This window comes from Tiliqua scincoides, chromosome 7 (assembly GCF_035046505.1).
Source record: "Tiliqua scincoides isolate rTilSci1 chromosome 7, rTilSci1.hap2, whole genome shotgun sequence".
Lineage (NCBI taxonomy): Eukaryota > Metazoa > Chordata > Lepidosauria > Squamata > Scincidae > Tiliqua > Tiliqua scincoides.
In genome coordinates this window covers 46649222-46670911 of record NC_089827.1, presented here as the reverse complement: position 1 = coordinate 46670911, position 21690 = coordinate 46649222, and the positions used below count along the sequence as shown (strand labels likewise).

Below are 21690 nucleotides of genomic sequence, written 5' to 3'. Positions count from 1 at the left end.
CGATCAGCGAACATGGATGCCATATCCAAATGACTCAGCAGTCATTTCAGGAGGCAGAAACTTCACAGGAACTTCTGAGGTGAGAAGACAGTCTAGATAGGTCTAAAGTCTAAATGGGAAAATTAGACAAAAGAGGGGATTGGAAGTTTTCATCACAAAAAGTTAGAAATGGTTTGTATTCCTCCTAATGAAATGCTTGCAATGAATGGACAAATTAGACCTTTCCAAGCCCATAGCTGTTACCTGCAGTTCTAGAGTTCCTCGTTCTGTGTTGCTCCCAAGATGAAGACCATCTGCCTTAAGGTGCTGTGTTAACAGGGAGCTCGTTCTCAAGTTCTTTTTTGCTGTTTTTTTTTTTTTTAATTTGCCCGGAGGTGTCTGAAGATGGTCTGTTTATAGCAACCAGCCAAGATGAAAAGCAAGCTCTTTCAGAAATATTTGCTAATTGCCTTCTCAGTAGACTTTACTGGAAGAAGGTCAGTGGCAATATGTCTTGTTAGGTCAGCAAGGTTTGCTTTTTTTTTTTTTTAACTCGGGCACAATGATGCAATAATTCACATTGGGTAACGACGGTGCTTTTCTCTGTCGAGAGTGGTCAAACAAATTAATTTGTTCAACCCCTTTGGGAGACATTTTGGGTCTGACTTTCTGCCCCTAGCATGACCTCTGCTGTGAAGGGAAGGAAAATACTATATACCACATTTTGGTTTATCTGGGTCCATTTTGTACACTAAGAGCCATTCCTTGGACTGAAGCTGAAGTCAAGTCAAACACACATGCAGGTACTTTTGCAGCTGTGTACTTGTTTTTCTCTGATAAATAGCAAATGTTCACATGGGGGATCTGAATCTGACCTGTAATCAGGTCATGAGTTAAAGCCCCCTTTTCCTGCCACAGTCTCAAATCAACCAGGGTGCCCCATGTTGCCATTTAACAAAGAAACATGAACCCCCAAGTGGCATAGCAGGTGCTTCAAGTAATAGGCAACTTGACTCCTAGACCTTAGTATTGAGCATAAAGTCCTGATCAAACTTGAGTTTCAGGGCATTGCCACTTTACAAACTTATGTTGACTTTATACCAGATGAACTGAGAACATGAGAAAATCTTGAGGAAGATGGTTTGGTGAGGGTGCTGAGAATCTGGTTACAGATCCTTTCCTCAAATAAAACTACATCCATTGGGGAGAGGAAATGAATACTGTATTAAAGTTTTCTGTTGTGGACATACATCCTAAGTAGTAAGGGTGACTCCCTCTGCCCATTTAGGCTGGGAATTGGGCTTACCAAGTAATGATCTATTTCCCACCAGCTCAGGAAATAGAGCCTGTTTTCTGTTTCCAGCTGCAAGCCTATTGCACCCTTGATGATATTATGCCCTCAACCCCCTCTGGATGCCCAGTTCCCTCTCACTCACCCTTCACCTGCTTGCTTGTTTACCTCCCTCCCAAGTCTCTTCCCTACATTTCCTACTTATCTTTGTTGGTGCTCCTCTAACAGGGGAAGGGCGTGAGGTCTTACTTCCCCCTTCTTTTTCCCCGATGCCTAATATGCTGCTAACAGCTGAATGTCGGACAGCACTGGGAAATGTTGTTTTCTCAGCACAATTGTTTTTATCAGCATATCTGCATCTAACATAGGAGCATGCCAGGCATTAGAAAGGAGAGAGATACCCCCTCTTTCTTCATGGACAGAGCAGTAGAAAAGGTGAGAAGGGGTGAGAACGGGCTCGGTGGCAGAGGGCTGAGTACGTGGCTAGCAAGCAGGGAGAGTGAGAGATGAGGGCAGAGGGAGGGTTCTAGTTCCTTTCTGGCTCAAGTTTTGAACCCAAGCTAAAGAGAAGCTGTCTGATCCCAATTTATCCTATTTCTTCCTTATGAACACTGCACCATGAATGACATCTAAGTCCTCTGCTATATGCTTTCTGGAATAGAGATGGGTGAGCACCCTTGGCTTTCATCAGTTTGGCTTAAAAATCGGCCAAACTACTTTCGCCTCAAATTGAGAAACAGCTTGGTTCATTTCCAAACCAGTCTGAATTTGGCCTCCTCACTCCACACCCTTATCCATCCAAGATCTTGCAAGGCTTCATTATCCCTGGCTACAAATACTTTGGGACCAAGGAGAGGACTTATTGGTGGAACGCCCTTCACCTCCACTGAAGAACTTTTGAGCCTGTGGTCTTCAGCAGTGGGTTATGGGTTACATTTTCATTATGATTTTATTTTTCACTCTAATATACTCCCCTTCTCCAAGGAGCTTAGGGCAGTATACATGACTCCTCACTTTCTTTTTTATCCTCACAACAATCCTGTAAGTTAGATCAGGCTGATAGTGACTTGCCTGAGGTCACCCAACATGCTTCATGGCAGAGCAGGAATTTGTACCCAGGTCATCTTGGTCCTAGTCCAAAACCCTAACCACTGCACCTCACTGGTATATTTTGGGCTACCTCTTCTTTTGCTCTTCCTGTTGAATTCAGTGAAGACATCCATATTTCTGCTGAACTGAACAGAGGGCTTTTATATGAGCCAGTGAAGAACTGAGGGACTTCTACTGCTTGCCTCTCCTTCAAGCTTTTTAACTGCTGAACCTCTGAAGCTCAATTGCAGGTTCACAACCAGCACATTTTGCTGCCATCTCCATTCTAGACTGGTCTGGACAATTTTTGAGTCAACAGGCTATCCTAAATGTTTCCAATAGATCCTAAAAGATGTGCAGCTCAGGATATGTTTGTTCCTTTGTCCTTTGGCCTGTAATATACTACTATGATGAGCTTGTGGGAGTGAGTTAGCAACACAGAAGTCAGTTTAGATGAGGTTCACTTGTGCTGGATTCAGGTCTGTAATAATAATCAGATTTAGAGTGGAAGCCACATACTTAAAGCTCAGACTTTGTTCTAAATGGGCTTTTTGACCTCTGTGATCTTCAAGGGCATACTCTTCTGCTGACTCAAAAGCTGAGCTGTTTATTGGAATAAAATTGGCTTTTGAGATTGACAGCTCAGGGCCTGTGAGGCCCTGGTTTTGCCTAGGCTTCCTCTCTTGTTTCTGCTCAAACCCTTTTTTGAAAACCTGTTTTAGCCTTGACCCTGCATGCACTTGTGTGACAGATTTTTTTTGCCCTTTCTTGTAGTCCCCACTCCGTCCCAGAACGCCTGCGGATCAGAGTGAACAGAATTGGTTTACAAGACTATGAGGGACTGCATTATGATAAGGAAAAACTCCGGGAGGCTTGTAAGTATAACATACCCAATTTGGATGAATTTCTTTAAATGGTTTCTCATGATGTATAACTTACTACTTGGTCAGGAGGCCATACATTTGTAATGGGCTAGGTGATCAAATAGGTAGATTCTAGTTGTCAGCAAGCCCTTCCGGCTTTCTTGCTTCCTGCTCCACTGAAGCAAGTGAGGGTGTTACCCTACATAAGGTATAATTGGCACCACAGTTAATTGTAACAATTAATCCTAATCTAATGTGCACATTTAAGCAATGCCTCTGCATGCTTACGCCATTTCTGCCCAACGTTGCATATATGCAACAGGGATAAAATATGTACCCCTGTAAGCTGGGCAGAAATGGGTTAAATATATACCAATCAAGTCTTGCATATCCTTCTTCTTAAAGTTTATTTGTCACATGAAAATATTAGGGTGTGAAAAAAGCATCAAAGTGCCACGAAGATGACAGATCTAGGGCCCAATTCTATCCAGGGTGGTGTAGTGGTTTGGGAGGTGGACTCAGACCTGGAAGATCCAGGTTCAAATCCTCCCTCAGCCATGTAGCTTCCTGGGTGACCTTGGGCCAGGCACTTTCTCTCAGTCTCGCCTACCTCACAGGGTTGTTGTGAGGACAAAAGAATGGGAGCAGCTATGTACACCGCCCTGAGCTCTTTGGAGGAAGGGCGGTATAAAAATGTGAAAAATAAATAAAATAAATATCCAACTTTCCAGTGCAGATGCAGCTGCCATGCTGCCCTACCTTCAGGAGGCCTCCATGACTGCCGCCCCCCATGCCCTGTTGGCACAGCTGCATCAGTGCTGTAAAGTTGGATAGGATTGGGCCCCTACTGGCAGTTACGGTAGCAAAAAATACAATTCCTATTTTCAGGGTCACGGGTCTTTTAAGAACCCCACGTTAGGGGTGATGGATGCTTCCATCATGACTGGCTTGTCAGGCAGCTGGCCAGTTTCCATGAGTGGACAGAATGCTGAACTAGATTGTCAGCCCCAGTGCGTTAAAATGTGCAAGTGATATGAATTGCTTCTTCTTTAAGGGCCTAATGGAAATGCCCTTATACTCATTAAGAAGATTCCCATTTCGTTCAGTGACTCTTGGATGAGATCGTATCACCCTGGAGTCTTTACAACCCCACTGAGCAAAACAATAAATCATTACTGGAGGAAGTACCACAATAATTAATTGTCATATTCATGGTATGAAAGTCAAAAGAAGAGGTCAGCTTGAGCTGGCGAGGTTGTTGATGACAACACCATAAAATGAAGTCCCTTTCCTTCGTGACATGCACTGTGTCATTAATCAACACAGGATGTGGCTGCTTTTGATAACACTTTAATAGAGTCTTGTTCATGCATCTGGCTCATTATTCATATTCAATTTCAAGGATGGCTGTTTGTTACATAACAAAGCTGCCGCTTCCTTTTTATAATACGGGATTCCCTGGTAATTACTGGATGGCAAATCTTCTAATTGGCTTGCTTATCTTCCTGTAGAAATATGGTTATTCTGTTTAGACAGCCTCCCGCCCCCAAACATTAGTGCAAGCGCACACTTCCCTTTTCCAAAGCTCACTTCCGCAGAGCCAAATTATGATGACCTCAAGGAGAATATGGGTTCTTACAAGACTTTTGTGAGCTGCTGCCACAATTTCCTTCCAGGAAATTAAAGGTAAACCTTCACCACAGGTTTGCCAAGCATTTTTGAGAAGATGATTACCTAGAGGAAGGATATTTGCATTGTCCCTACAATTATGCTTTAAAAAGTATGATAGCCACAAACTAATTTCAGTAAGAAACAAGCAGCAAATATGTTTTTCAGTGATGTTTCATTGAACAATTGTTGGGGAATAGGTGTGTCTGCTTTGCATGTTTGTTTTGGAGGCTGGACTTTCCATATAATCTTGAGAGCCTTCAGGCCCAATCCTGAGCTGAACCAGTGCTGGTGCTGACCTCCACTGCCAATGCTGGCTGTCATAAATGTGCTCTAAGGCACACCTATGACACCCTGCAGTGAGTTGGCACTGGCCATGCGCCAGTTGGCACTGAGCCCAGTGCTGTCCAGACACCACTCGGGGCTAGGTAAGAGCTCTGGGTGGCAGTGAGGGCTTTGGGGGTGGAGGGATGCATTCCAGGGTGGGGGAAGGCAGGGGGAGGAACTGGGGCAGAAGGAGGGCAGGACCAGCGGAGCTCTGCTCTGCCGGATTCTGAACTCCGTGTCAGGTCTTTTGACACGACATGGAGTCTCTCAACTCTGCACAGGCGAAATAGCCGACATAGACTTGAGAAGCCCCATTGTGGGGCCTTTCTTGGGGGATGAAAAGCGACCTCCAGCAGCTGCCACAGTCCCACAGGATACAGCAGTAGCCACTTTGGCCCTACTGCACCTGGCAGGGGTGCCATCTTTAGAATTGGGCTATGAGTGACAATGTCACATGTTACAGAGGGAGTAGAGGAGAGTCATTGTGAAGAAGCAGCTCACCGTGAGGTATAAGGTAACCTGTAGACTGACTATTCAGAGTTGGAGTTCAGGCTATGGAGAATTCTGTGTGATGTGTGTAGAGCGTTGCATAATAAAGTGGTCTGTCACATGTTCCAAATCGCGCTTTTTAGTACACAGTGAATATCCCATTTATGCTACTAAGGGCACAATCCTAACCCACTTTCCAGCACTGACATAAGGACAATGCAGCTCTAAGGTAAGGGAATAAACATTCCCTTACTTTGAGGAGGCCTCCGTGAGTGCCACCCAGCTGCAGGATGCAGCACACGTCCCATTGGCACAGCTATGCCAGTGCTGGGAAGTTGATTAGGATTTAGGTCGAAGTGCTCCTGTGACCATATTGTCATGTGGCCAGCAATAATGTGCATTAGAGTTGCCCAGATACTGAGCTGCAATTTTTGGTTATGTGAAAAGATCCGAAATCTAACATTCCCGTACCAAGTTGGATTAATGCCAAACATAAAGTGAATTAGTATGTGTCTTTTCAGTGCCTGAAACTTGGATCAGTCTCCAAATGTGAGGGTCATAACTCCTACCTAATGTTCCCTTTCAATCTTCTCCACCTAAATAAACAGTAAACGGAAGGAATCAGAAGGTGGAAACCAGTTAAGAGTGAGCCATTTTATTATCCCTCTGGGAACACTGCAGGAAAGCTATTAAGATTTTTGCCCAAGACATGTCTTCATGATGGAGCATCAAATGCTTTGACACCACCGTAATAACCTGGATCATCCAGAGTCAGTAAATAAATTTTGCTGTTCTTATTTGCTTGAAATACCGGTTTGATTCTATCAGTGGTCCCATCTAAAATTGAATTTTTTCTTCTGCGTCTAACAACTCATCATACACGCTGTTCAGAAAAGATTAATCTGGGTTCTGCTGGAGGTAGACATCTCATTTTGAAATCCTTCTGAGCAATTAAATGAGGCTGTATTGTCCTGTGAAGAGAACCAGCATTTAGCTGTTTTTCCCCCTTTCTTTCTTTCAACACTGAAAAACTGAATCGTGCACTCTCATCACCCCATGACACAATATCCCTATATATAGTCCATGTATCCACTTGGAATCCTAACAATTTCAGTGTGGATTGCACCTCAGAGGTCACGTAACCCAATTTTCTCCACTGGGGCTGGTTCAGCATAAGCAAATAATTTTCAAAAGATGGAGCTGTGCTACAGATGAGCTCGGTTTTTGAGCTGAAGGTCATATTGTGATGTAACTGAAGAATGTTACTACATGGGGAGTAAGGAATCAGTTACAGTAGACTGTTGATAGTGAGTCTCTTAATGCAGTGCATTCTGAACCTACGGAAGAACAGTTGAGCGCTGGGCTCCGGTGCTTGAGGAAGCCTCTAAAAATGGCAGCCTGAGGAAGCCCACCAAAGCAGTGAGTGAAACGTTAGGATGTTGTTTAAAATTTAGACCATGGCTCATAGCCCGAATACTTTTCAGTGTTTTAACATGGATGCCAACCTTGAAAGCCTTAGGACGTAATCCTAACCAATTTTCCAGCACTGAGGTATGGGCAATGCAGCTCTGAGGTATGGAAACAAACATTCCCTTACCTTGAGGAGGCGTCCGTGACTGCCTCCCCTGCAGGATGCTGCACATGCCCCTTTGGTGGTTTGTAGCATCTATAACTCTTACAACCACTATGTTGTAAGTGTTTACTGTAAGCTGTTATGTTAAGTTTACTGTAAGTTTAATGCCAGTGTGACAGTAACTGGGTCTCTCTCCTGAATCTTTTTCCCCGTAGCAGTGACCTGTCAATCAGTTGAGGAGAGTCATTGAGAGAGGGCAGTTGCTGAAGAAAGGCAGTTGAGGAGAACAGTTGAGGAGAGAAGTTGGAAAGGGCAGATGAGGAGAGCAGTTGAGGTGAGCTGATAAAGGCGGATTAGTGACCTCATTTTTGGAAGATTTAGGGAAACAGTTGAAACCAGCTGTTCTGTTTAATTTGTTGAGAAAAGAAATCGTACCACTTACATGGTCTCTGGTGTCTGTCCAGTCTCCTTGTCCAGGCCCCACATTACAGCTACAGAAGCTGAACTCTCATGTGGTTTACATACACTGCACTGTATGTTTCCATGTAACCAAAGAAAGTGACCGTCTTGAACCATGCAGATGTCTTTAAAATTCCAAGCAGCTGCTTTTTCATCTGCAAGAAGGGCTATAGCTCATCACTGATAGTCATTCATTATTGCTTATGCTGTTTCCGCATAATGGGTCTTTGCGTCATATGGAAATATATGCTCCTTTCTTTGCTGTTGAAAAATTTAATAGTTGAGGTATAAAAGAGTAATGTGAGAATTTATGAACCAGCCATACTTTCCCGTAACACGGTGGTTGGTTCCTTTAGCGGCCCAGATTGGATCAGCTGTGTGCCAATATTTAGTGTTGTAAAAAGATAGAAATCAACTTTCTATGCAGCAGTTAATGCAGACTGACAGAACCAGAGCCAGGAAGCCCTTCGGTGTATTTATCACAGTTCTTGATTTTTTTGTTTTTGTTTTGGCGCAGCAAGTATACAGTAATAGTGAGAAGATTTTTATCCTCAAAAAGAAGCATGTAATGCAGTTCTGTAGGCTTTTTCTGTCTCAAAACGTAATGAATACAGCATTATGAAGAATTATCTCCTCCCACTCAACATTGCAATTCTTCTAGCCACACAGAGTAAGAAGAATTGAAATCTGATAAAAAGAGAAAGGTGTTCAACAGTGTTATGTTCTCTTAAAATAGCAACTGTTTTCTTGAACAGTAAATCTTCTGCAGCTGGAGAGTTCCAGACCATGGTCAACAATCACTTATGCGGAGGACCACTTTGAGAAAAAAGGCAGAGATGAAGGTCCAATCCCCAACTCTCTCCTCCAAGTGGCTGCTGACTGGTCTTGCTGCCACAGTTTCAGCTTCCTCCACTTTTTTGCCCTTAGGATGGCAACTGGGGGGTCATGTGCACCCTTTGGGCTCCAGAGAGCCAGAGATAGGGGCTGGCCCATAGTGGCCCATTTACCAAGGGTCTAAATCAGGGGTGTCCAAAGTTTTTGGCAGGAGAGCCACATCATGTCTCTGACACTATGTCATGGGCCAGGGAAAAAAAGAATTAATTTACATTTAAAATTTGAATAAATTTACATAAATTTACATAAATTAATATATTAAAGATGAAGTTATATGAATGAATGAAGATCTTGCAATAGCTCAAGGCCTATAAAAGGCCTTGCACAAAGCAAGGCTGGCCTTTCCTTTGCTGCCTCTGCTGCATCACAGACATGAAACAGCAAGCAGTGGAGGAAGCCCTCATTCCACAGTTCACACAAGAGGTCAAACACTGGCCCTCACGCTGGGAGCAGTTGCGTTGGGCCAGTGCGGGTGCCAACAAATCTCTGGAGGGCCAGAGGCTCATTGGAGACTGGGGGTTCCCTGAGGGCCACATTGAGAGGCCTTGAGGGTCGCATGTGGCCCCAGGGCTGGGGTTTGGGCACCCCTGGTCTAAATTAATGTAGTTTTAGTCAGTTCTATCTATAAAGCTATGATCCCCTTACTGTGACCAACCTCCTACTTTGTTGCTTGTATTATTTTAGTTTAACGTTGTGTGTCATCTAATGGGAAGTGGAATATATGATGGAGAAAGTCTCTATCTTTTATATGATGATAGATGGTTATGCACAGCCTGTCGCATGTTGGTGGCTGGACGTTGTCTGTTGAATATTGGGTCCTTCCCAAGGACCTAGGATATTAACAGATATTCTTGTAATATGTCTGCTGTTCCAAGTAAGGCTGCTTTCTATAGTTGGTGTGTAGTGAATTATTATTATTTGCTATTATTATTAATATTATTATTTCTATAGCAATTCCTCTGGGAATTATAGTTGTTCGAGGAGATTGTGATCTAGAGACGTGTCGTATGTATGTGAATCGCCTACAGGAGGTAAGTTACTGCAAATAATGCTATTTACACAGGCCAACACACATTTTGCTTCCTTAAACGTGACACTAATTCCTGGGTATATTTGGGGTGCTGATTCCAAAAATGGCATCTGTTTTGCCCTGTCTACTTTTGGAGACACGGCATAGCCTCTTTAGTGAATGGTTCAAGCAGCTTCCTCATGAGGAAGCTGCTTGAACCATTCACTAAAGAGGCTATACTATGTCTCCAAAACTAGACGTGATATGGCAAAACGGTTGCCATTTTTGGAATCAGCACCCCAAATTCTTAGCAAACCACCATAAAGTTTGGGAAAAACTTTTCTGACCCTCAATTTTGTAGGTCTGTGTTACTGGTGCATTCATGTCATCATATCCAACGGATTGTTTCAGCTCAATTCTGTATATGTTTAATCAGAAGAAAGTCCCCCATTATGTTTGATGGCGCTTGCTCCCAGGCAAGTGTTTAGGCTTGCAGCCTTAATGATATGGCCTTTTGACCTATTCATTCTTCTCATCATTCTTCTGAGCCTTTGACCTCTATGCCAGCCCTATCTCTCTTGGTTCTGTTGGTTAATGTGCTCTGATGTCATAGTGACTTTTTGTTGCCACATGGCTTGTCAGGGTGTGTGCATGATGTCACAAAGAGGCTGTTCAACCTTGTGGCAGGCAGCTGAATACTAGAAAGGATTAGAGTTGGATTATTAGGAAGACTTAAAAAAATTCAGGTCTGCATGATAACCATTTGGAAAATCAAGCCACAGAAGTAGGTATGTATTTTGTTTTGAAAATGAATGGGACAGAAAATGAATGTGCAGTATATGTTTCCCTCTTAAAATGAATGATAAACTGAAAATAATGAAAATCAATTTGTTTGTGGTACATGTGTGCGCATTGATTTTCGTTGGAGAGCCACCCAATCTTCTGATGCTCTTAACATCAGATTTTTCTACTCAATTGCATGAAACATTCTGGGATTGTTTACTTCTTTTAGGGCATCATCAAAGGGGTTCCTGCCTTGGAACTTACCCAGAGTCGTGGCACTTACCTTCAGTGGTGTTCCAGAAGTCCGGGGTTGACATAATGATGACATTATGTTTTCCCCAGCCTTCTGGGCTCTTGCACTGGTTTAAATATGAAAGCCCGCCTCTCTTCAGTGAACTTTGGGCTGTTTGGGGCCAGCTGCTGTGTGCTGTCACCAGTGAGCAGTGAAAACACAATCAAAGGCAGCAGCTGGGCCCAAAACAGCCCCAAAGTTTGCCGAAGGGAGGCTTGGGAAGTATTGTGTCACCCCCTTCCAAGCCTTGTGTCCGGGGCAGCCCACCCACATTGCTCCAACCTTGTGGTGCCACTGGATATCATACATGCACCGTTCTAAGGAGATTGGATGCAGGGAACCTGTTTTATTAGCACTTTTTAAAAGTTGCTCATTAAGGTTCCCATAAAGCAACTGTCATTGAATATCAGGCTACACTTCAGATTAAATCATAGAGAAGTCTTGCCTGGCTTCTACAGATCCCTCGCTTGGCTTGATTGAAAAGTAGTTGGATGCATTTTCAGGCTAAGCCCAAGCTGATCTGGCACCTGCAATGGTGCCAACTTCCTTTGTCTATTGCCAGGGTGTTCACACAGACCCTTCCCCAGTGCTGCTGCCTCACATCACCCCTCCTACTCTGGTTTTCTTTAAATTGGAACCTTTCTGCTCCCAGCATACACCGCACCTGGCCAGGTGAAAGGGGATGGTGAAAGTGTCAACAGCCTGGAGATAGCAGTGGTGGTGGCTACCTCCTGCCCTAGCTCTGCTGCTGGGTGAGGTCAGCCATGTCACCATTCTTGTCTCACTGGAAGACTGTGCAAGAAGTGGGTGGGGCAGTAGCTGGGCAGAACAACCAGGCACGTGTTGGACTGAGGAGTTGGCATGTACAGGATGCGGCCTGCCTCCCATCATTGTTCATGGTTATTTGATATTGACTCTGAGTTTAGAAAGAGTTTGAAGTTATGTGACAAACAAGTTAACAGGAATAGTTTTGCACAGGAAGGAGCTGCAACTGTCTTCAGACTTACCATTGTTTTCTTTTTGGTTTTCTCCCATTAGGATTTGCAGTCAGTAACATCAAGTACGCAGAGAGTTCACTATCAGGTAAAATAGCATAATCTTTTTCCTCCTTTCCTTTTTAAAAAAAAAAAAAACACATACAGGAAACTCTTATTCTTCAGGCTGAATTTTGACTTATGCTTCTTTTTCTTGAAAACAGAATTTGGCTTGGCTTTGTCAATTCGACTGATGCTCATCCACCTCAAACTGTAGCAAGTCATACCGATCCATGGAAGTACTTTGGTGTTGTAGGAGATTATAAAATATATCATTCAAACATCTGACTTACAAGGAAATATCCTAATATGGGGTTTATATGATAGATCAGGGGTGGCCAAACCTTTCAACTTTAGGGCTCTTGGACCTTTAACAATTGTGCAGAGGCGGGAATTTCAGCAGGTGCAGTTTGTTATCTCATAAATGACAAGCTGCGCCTACTGAAATTCCCTCTTCTACACACTTGTTAAAGGCCCGGGAACCCTAAAGTTGAACGGTTGGCCACTCCTTTGATAGATGATATAGTGTGGTGGCTAGCAGTGATGCATGCCTATGCAAAAGTAAGTCCCATTTAGTTTAATGGGTCTTACTCCCAGGTAAGTGTGTATAGAATGGAAACCTGAGAGTATGAGCTGGAAAATCCCTGGATCAAATCTTGCCCCAACCTTGAATGCCCTTGGTAGCCTTCAGGCGAAACCATATATAAGCCTGGAGATCTGTTATTGGATCTCCTGACAATTTTCTCACACGTCAAAGCAAGTGGAAGGAGGCGGTAGCATTGGTTTTGATTAGAGCAATTGTGCTGGGTCAGGACATGTCCCACTCTGTTTTCCAGGACTTAATTGCCCCTCTGAAAGCTGCCACTAACCTCAGAATCTAGGCGTTGGATATCAGTATTTTTTTTTTCTGTTGCAATGTGGGGAAGAGGAAGTGGAATGTGGACTTGGAAAACCAAAGGGTTCACTGCCTCTGCTGCAGCTAAAATTGGAGCTTCCAGCAGCAGCTTTTTAAACAGTCAGGGGGTTCGAAATCACAAGTGGTTTGTTTCTTAGGCAAGCTGTAGTCTCTCAGCTTCCTTTTCAGTATGTGGCTCCTGATATTGACCTATCTTACTGCCTTGTTTTAAGAATTGCTGAGAAAATGTACGTAGAACATTTAATATAAAATAACGATGATGACAATAATGATGGTGATGATGATAGCAATCCTGATTTTAAAGTGACCATCGCTGAGGAAAAATGTTTCAACTTGAAAGTAGGTATGAGAGCATTCAGTACTATAACTGATCTTGAGGGCAGTAGTAACTAGAAATGTTACAGAACATTTCAGAACATTCAGAACAGAACAGAACAGAACATACAGAACAGAAAAGGAGCCACTCGGGGGAAAAAAAACTAAAGCCACTTCAGTTTGATTGCTGAAGTCTTTAATCAGTATGATCTTTCGGCTGGTCTCGAATATCCCATTCCTGGGCAAGGTGATTGAGCGGGTGGTGGCGTCCCAGCTTCAGAGGGTACTGGAGGAAATGGATTATCTGGACCCATTCCAATCTGGCTTCAGGCCGGGGTTTGGGACGGAGACTGCCTTGGTCGCCTTGGTGGATGACCTTCGCCGGGGGATGGACAGGGGGAGCGCAACCCTGTTAGTCCTGCTGGACCTCTCGGCGGCATTCGACACCATCGACCATGGTGTCCTTCTGGGCCGGCTGGCCGGGTTGGGGCTTGGAGGCACTGTTTTGAAGTGGTTCCGCTCCTTCCTGGCTGACAGATCCCAGAAGGTGGTGCTGGGGGATGCCTGTTTGGCACCCTGACCTCTTAGGTTTGGGGTGCTGCAGGGTTCCATCTTATCCCCCATGCTTTTTAACATCTACATGAAGCCACTGGGAGAGGTCATCCGGGGGTTTGGAGTGGGTTGCCACCAGTACGCTGATGACACCCAGCTTTATCTCTCCTTTCCCCCTGATTCTGAGGAGGCGGCTGGGGTCCTGGATCGCTGTCTGGAGGCGGGCGAACAAGCTGAAATTAAATCCGGATAAGACAGAGGTGCTCTTGGTTCGGAAATCCACAGCTCGGGTGCTGTACTATCGTCCTGCTCTGAATGGGGTTGCACTCCCTCTGAAGGAGCAGGTCCGCAGCTTGGGGTTTCTCCTGGATCCACAGCTGCTCCTGGAGTCCCAGGTGGCGGCGGTGGCCAGGGGAGCCTTTGCTCAGCTTCGGCTGATTCGCCAGCTGTGACCGTACCTGAGCTGCGCGGACCTGGCCACAGTAACCCATGCCCTAGTGACATCTAGATTAGATTATTGCAACGCGCTCTACGTGGGGCTACCTTTGAAGACGGTCTGGAAATTACAAGTAGTACAGAATGCGGCTGCTCGTGTGGTTGCTGGGGCACGTCGGTTTGACTCTGTCGAGCCGTTGCTCTGGCGGCTACACTGGTTGCCAGTTCTGTTCCGGGCCCAATTCAAGGTGCTAGTTTTGACTTTTAAAGCCCTTTACGGCTCGGGTCTGGGGTATTTGAGGGACTGCCTCCTTCTCTACAATCCAGCCCGTGCTCTTAGACCTTCTGGGGGGGCCCTTTTGACTGTGCTGCCACTAAGAGATGTGAGGGGGGTGATGGCCAGGAAGAGGGCCTTCTCGGTGGTGGCCCCCAAACTGTGGAATACCCTCCCCTTAGAACTGAGAACTGCTCCCTCGTTGCTAACATTTCGGCGTGGACTGAAGACCTTTTTATTTCAAAAAGCTTTTAATTGTTGACAGGCTGGCTGGCATCTTGCTTTTTATAGGAAAATCCACGGGCTTTGTTTTGTTTTTAGCTTTTTAGTTATTGTAAATTGTTTTTTTAACTATTTTTCATGTTGTATTTTTAAATTGTTTGTTATCCGCCTTGTGTGCCCGTTGGGCAAAAAGGCGGGGTACAAATTAATAAATAATAATAATAATCTTCTAAAGATATGCAGTTAAGTCCCTGGGTTCCATCACGCTCTGGCCTGACCAAGATACAGAATGCAGATGAAGGGATGGGACACTGCTAGCCAGCAAAGGCAGTCTTCATTCTCAGTAGCTTCCATTAAAGTCTATGGGATAAAGGAAGCTTTCTGTTATCAGCCACATGGTTTGGGAAAGTTCATAACCATCTTCCGCCAAGAGGCTGGAATTGGAGCTGGCAGGTAGAGACTGCTAAGTCCTACTTCAGTAATGTCTCTGAATACAGACCTTGAATATTTCTGTATATAAGTGAATGGCCTCCACCATTTCTAAGATGAACCTCATCTTAGAGGTGAGAAGGGACATTGTGTCTCAGTTAAAAGAGAAGCTGCAATACATGGACCATCCCTTGGTCCTGGCCATCATATCAATGGGTCTTATGCTAGTCATATATGAAAACCAGTTCATCAGTACCACCCCTTTGTTACACTCTAGCAATACACTCATAGTCCAGCTCTGAATTACATTCTTGGTCAGAGTGTATTGGTAGAGTGAAGGACCAATCCTTAGGTGAAGGACTGAGGCAATGTGGATGGGAACTGATCCTTTGCCTACCATTAAGATCTATGGGGCAAAAACAATAGACCTCAATCAATAAGACTGGTGGGGAAATGACAAAACTAATTTGGACTTTTTAAATAGAATGTTTCTAGTTCATTACAAATATTTCTTGGAGCACTTTCAGTTTGCATTTACAGATCGAGATGGCTGGTTTTGAACATTTATCCTCCAGCATGCATCTGTAATAGAACATGTGATACAAGGAGTTGCATTATTTTAACCTGGTTTGACTTTAGGGAGTATTGTCATGTTATCACCCACCCACCCACCCCCTCAATCTTGGAAATTGATATTTTGGTTAACACTGATGAGGATTCCTGCCTTTCTTTACTTTTTCTATATTTTTGTATGAATTTTTCATGGGGAATAAGAGCTCATGCTGTGAGGAGCAACTGGGATGCTATTGAATTGGTCTCTTTACTCCTGCTATATCTTGTTACTCCTCGAAAAATCAATAATAGTTGAGGCTGCTCAGCTTCTCGTAGGAATGGCTCATTTTTCAGAGTATTCCTGTTCCATAAAATAAATGCATCAAGCTTGATAAAGCTGTATGAAACGGGCACTCTGACAGATTCTCAGTTCTTTTAAGGATCGTTAGTCACATAAGGAGACTTACAGTGTCTTCTGGAGTGTCACATGGAGGGCTCTCATCCTGCCAAAGTAAATCTTGACTAAGTTTACTGAAACTAGTGCAATAAGTTAGTTCTGATGAAAGTAGGTGAGATGCCTGAACTGTACCATGTGAGGCTTACATGATGAAAAGGGGAAAAAAAAAATCCAAGCATGGACAGAACTAGATATAAAGATGAAGAGTTCATCTAGTCTTCTCCAAGATATGCTGCTTTCCTGCGTTTGTAAGACTCTTTTTCTTCTATGAGAGAAATGTCTACTTTTTCCTTATGGTTGCAGTGTACAGGTTTCCTGCCTGCTTGTGAAATATATAAATTGCTTTTTGCAAGAACTTCAGGGATGAGGCTGTTACTTGCTGGTAGAACTCATATTTTGCACCCAGAATGTCCTGGTTTTAATCCTCGGCATTCCCAGGTAGGGTGGGGAAAGACGAATCTGAAACCCTGTAGCGCTTCTGCCAGTCAGCGTTGACAGTGCTGAGGTTGATGGGACAATAGCCTGATTCAGTATAAAGCAGCTTCTTATGATTATCTGTAGACCCTAGTCCCAACTATTTTAAGCTGGACTGCAGCCAGCTTAACAAACTGCAACTAGCATTTCATGGTGAGATGATTATCTTTGACCATCTTCATGTGAACTTGTTTGATTGAGGATCTAAAATATGAAAATTTTAGGGTAAATAGAATGCCATATGTGGGCGGGGGGGGAGTGGCAATGAGATGCAAATATCTTGTGGTCTTTTGTGCTAACTGAAGCATCTGGTGGGCTGCTGTGAGATACAGGAAGCTGGACTAGAAGGAACCTAGGCCTTATCCAGCAGACTCTTCTTGTAAACGTGTCCATGATTGAGGACTGTAACCCAAAACATGACTTTTCAAAACCCATCACCCTTTCTTTATCCCTCAGTCCTCCCCTTCTACGAGCCATTCCTTCATGGCTGCTAAGTGATGTATGAGTCACCCATCCGCTTCTGCAACAAGCTCCTTTGAAGCTTTCACATTACATGAATACTTGAGCATGTTTCTGTCTGAACACTCTCTCCTTTGGTAGTTTATTGGTTCTCTTGGATGTGTCAGGTAGTTATATATTCTCTGGGAACCCTTGCCGCAGACTACCTTCCTCGGGTTAATTTGGGGGTTCCTTCAACCCCGTTATCTTGTTATCAACCCCAATCTAAATAATGGAATGGGAGAGAAAACACAAGATGACAACAGCACGCGAGGCATTTAGTCGACGAAGCCATCTCTGTGTCTTACAAATAAGGCATCTTGGGCCCTCTTAGATCTTACAAACAAAACTACATCTCTTTTGGGGTTCCTCTGAGTTTGGAATGGGGAAAGTCAGCAAAAGCCCTTCCCCTGCACCGAAGGAGATGCTTCCAGATGCCGATTTGTGTTCCCTTCCTTTTTCATGTTGTTTGTGGCGCCAAGATGTTTAATGCACAAAAATTTACCCTCATGTGAGCGATAGCTCCACGTCCGTCTGGTTCAGCTGCAGAGTTGGAAAGTCCTCAATGAAGTTGCTGCGGGAAAACAAATAGATTCCTACACCGGGTGGACTCTTGCCAAAGCTAACTTGCAATCTTTTTTTCTGTTTGAAAAAACAGCTTCTCAAACTACCATCTGTGCTAGCAAAGTCATCATGCCTCTTGCATCCCTCGTTCTCTTCTTTTACAAAAACTGGGTCTGTACCTATGGTAACCAGTAAGTTGGTTGAGCACCAACGGCATTCCACTATGCAGCTGAGCCAGGGGATCTAGACTGCAAGGCTGGCCCCACTGTGCAAGCAATCCAGGGGATCGCTTGGGGCCTCCAAGGTTTTTAGGGAAGTCAATGGAGAGGCATTTAGTTGACAGCTGCACCCATCATCTTCTCTCACCATTGCAAAAGATCCCAGAACATGCCTACCGGATTAATGTGCAGCCACTTGAGAGCACCAGAATGTCTAGGGATAGATCTTTCTGTGCCATTGACCTTGTGGTGCAATTTTAGTGTGTCTGACCAAAATTCAGAAGACTGTGGGTTTAAATCAAACTGAGATCAGACTTCTTCCTTTGGACTCTCTTTTGTAGACTATCGTTGGAGATCTTTAAGCAGAGTCTGGATAGCCATGTATTGGACATATTATAGTTGTGGACAGCTTGGGTGGAGGTTGAACTTGATTATTTTGTAAGACCCTTTCAACTCTATGGTTCTTGCATTCTATGAGGTCTGGAGTGGTATAGATCAGGGAAGTGTGGAACCAGCTTTCTCAGGGACCAGCTTTCTCAGGTGTAAGAAGAGCCTTCTCGGTTGTAAGGAGGCAGGGCAACTGTGGTGCTTTTCCATGGACTACAATAGCTGGTTCTGCCTCACCTGCCACACCCACACCACATGTCCCTGGTAGAGATGAAAGGTTTGCAGGAGCATTTCTCCTAATTGCACGTTCACAGTGTATCTTGGGCATCCTGCTCTCTCTTCTTGCTGTGGCAGCGCACCAAGATCTTTAAAGCTGTTGAAAATTCCTTTGTAATGTTACCATCTATGCTTGGTGCTACGATCTGCATTTAAGCTGAAGTAAAACTGTTGACCAAGATGCTCCAAATTCTGTTTTGATAAATGAGACCCTGGAGAGGGAAGGGGAATAAAGTGTACCCAAGAGAGAAATCCAGGGCATAGAAATTTTATTTATTTTATTTATATCCCACCATGTGGCCTTCCAGATGGCCTCAGGGTGGCTTACAGTTATCAAATTGCTTACAAAAACAGGACCAGCCAACCATAACAACTTATCAATTAGTTATAAATACAGACTTTAAAACAGGACAATGTTTGAGAAATAATAGCCCAGGTCAGCTTAAAACAGTAACTGCCTCATCTTCCAAATGCCTGCTTGGGGGGGGGGGGAGAGAATCTTATGGCCAAATCCTATTCCCTGTTGCTGCCCGCATAATTAGTATTGTGCTGCAGAGGCTGTTTTACTGTGGTGTTAAGCACCCACTGCATGCCCACTACTAGATGACCAAAGTTCTGCTGGCCCAGGTAAGCCGGAATTGGTGAGAGGCAGAGAGGGGGTGGGGGTAGGCAGAATGGGGAGGTGACAGGGGTGGCAGAGAGGGTCAATTGGTCCTGAGGGGGGGATGTTTTGGCAGCAGCAGTACACAAGGGAATCCCAACACCCTTCCCAGGCCTGATCTGTCTTCCTGGGATTTGCGGATTTACTCCACCAATATCGCTGGTGAAGGTCTGAGTTGCCCCATAGCAGCTTCTGAGGCTTGCCCCGAGGCAAGGGGGGGGGAAATGCCCCCTTATCCCAAGTATACTCCCAGCTGCTAATAATCCCCCATGGGATACAGCAGGAGCCATACTGGCACTGCTGCATCTGTATGTGGGGATTTAGGTGGAATTGGGTTGTTAATTCATTCCAAAACAGCTTGTCTAGTGGGCTTCTTGGAGGAGAATGCCAAGTGGAGGGTGAAGATTAAACTCGCAAAAAAAAAAGCCCTGCTCCGTGCCCCTACAGGGTTCAGATATGATCAGAAAAGAAGGGGACCTGAAATGAAACCCACAGGCCCCGCTCCATGACTTCTCCCAATTTTAACCCAGATAATAGCTTTATTGTAACTTTATGAAAACAATATTTCAAACAATAGGATAACTATGTAAGATAGGCTGGCAACATCCCCTATAGCAGTTTCTCAAACTGTGGGTCGGGACCCACTAGGTGGGTAGTGAGCCAATTTCAGGTGGCTCCCCATTCATTTCAATATTTTATTTTTAATAGACTTGATGCTACCATGTTATGTGAGTGCATCTGGGGAAATGTTACAGGCCTGTACTTTTAACAAGCTGCTATGTATATTCTTTTAACAATGAGAGTAAATGGGACTTACTCCTGGGTAAGTCTGGGTAGCATTGCAGCCTAGGATTGTTAAAAATGTTCCTGCTTGATGATGTCACTTCCGATCATGACATCACTTCCGGTGTGTCCTGACAGATTCTCATTCTAAACAGTGGGTCCCAGTGTGAAATGTGCGAGAAGCACTGCCCTATAGCGTTTGGAAAGTCACAGGATGCAGCAAGTAGCAGGGCTGGACTGGTTGCAAGGCTGCAACAAGTAGTAGGGATATAGCAAGTAACAGGCCCACCACTCGGACACAGGCTGGCTGTCACAGTGCTTTCCATGTGCAGGGGTGCTGCCCGCCTGCTGTCTGCTTCCAGTATTCCTCACCTGTCAGTTTTGCAAAGAAAGAGAGATCACAATGTAACTTTCCTGTGCACTCTCTCTCTCTCTCTCATCCAAAGGAACAAAACCCTTGTCTGCTATCCCTGGCCTTCTCAATGCTTGGAGAAGTAGGAAATATGTAACAATGTTCTCGGGAAGCCGTTCTTTGCTTGATTTTGGCGCATGAAGCAGCTACAGGAGTGTGTGTTAGAAATAGTACCTACCAAAGCAGCCTCAGTAACACTTTGCTTCTGGGTCGACTGTAACCTTTGGATCCGCTGGGAGAAGGGTGTCAGGAGCATAATTTGCTTTCCCATCTTGCATAATAAAGGAGAGAGGCAGATGATAGATGGATAGCTCAGACTGCGCCCAGAGGCAGACGCTAATAAGAAGAAACTGGCAGGTTTGCACGGGGCCAAAGAAGAGTCGTTAGCCACTGGCAGCAGCTTCGTGCCAAACTAATGAGCGTCTGCCTGCTTGTGAGAAATTAGAGTTGGAGCCCTTCAGTAGATGGCGCCCTAAGGGTTGTAACAATGTGGTTATAATTGTCTTAGGGAGGGAGCGCTTGCTGGCTTGCCGCACACTGAGGACACCTGGCCGAGCCAAGAGCATTGTTGTTTTTGGAGTTTACCACCCATCCAGATGCTATTTGTTGTCCAGTTGCACATTGTCTGCCTTGGCATGGCTGCTGTGAATTTCTCCGGTGGGCTCCTCTTCCTTTTCAGGCCAGACGGACTCATGTTCTACTTTCCTTGCCTTTCTCAGTGCACACAGTCTCGAGGTTGCTCATTAAAACGGAAGGCCCCGTGATGTTGAACTCTTGAGATCTGTGACGGGGCCTTCAACCAATGGCACCGGTCATATCCTGATTGACTGTGTGATGGCTCAACTTCTGTGTCATTATTCTCTTGGGAACTTGCAGTCCCCCCTGCACTGAATTTGGAAATACTCATAACTCGCTGAGGGAAGAATGATTCTTGCCACGGAAAATTGATTTGGCAGTGTGGCAAGTTCAGTGTGTCTGACAACACTGTTTCTGTTGCCTTGCATCAAATTCTAAGGCAATCCACGAGCCAAAACTGTTCATAATCTGTACATATAACCATCTTGCGGAGAAAAGAAAAATATGAAAAAAAACATGACCAGATGCAAACTTCTTTTGGATTTATTTGCAGTTGTGGCCCCCTTTGAATGCTATTGCATTATCTGAATACACCTTAACTGCCCAAGCCAACCCCCCCCCCCACCATTACTGGTGGTGCAGCCGCCACTGAGCATGCTGACAGAGCATGTGCTATGTCCAATGGTGAGGGGTGGTCAGGAGGCTTGCCAGAGGTAAGTAAAAATATTTTCTACTCACCTCTGTGTAGGCTTTTTGGTGACCTCTGGGTCTCCTCAGACCCATGCCAGCCATTCAACTGGTATAAGTCAGAGGAGAAAAAAGAGGCAAGGCAGTTTGTAAAACAGGGAATGGGATCCTGGTGTATACTGGTGCCACCCAGATCCACCCCTCCCCTTCCTGAAACTCCCCCTGCCCTCCCCGCTCACGACGCACTCCCAC

At 44.7% G+C, this 21690-nt stretch overlaps 1 protein-coding gene across 1 annotated transcript in view; it reads left to right on the top strand.

The window, feature by feature from the left end:
- DGKI (diacylglycerol kinase iota) overlaps window positions 1-21690 on the top strand; it is a 284940-nt gene that overhangs the window by 202432 nt on the left and 60818 nt on the right. Inside the window, exons 23-25 of the mRNA XM_066634451.1 lie at window positions 3134-3234; window positions 9584-9663; window positions 11755-11799. Of these exons, the coding sequence (XP_066490548.1) occupies window positions 3134-3234; window positions 9584-9663; window positions 11755-11799 (226 nt within the window). The remainder of the gene's footprint in view (window positions 1-3133; window positions 3235-9583; window positions 9664-11754; window positions 11800-21690) is intronic.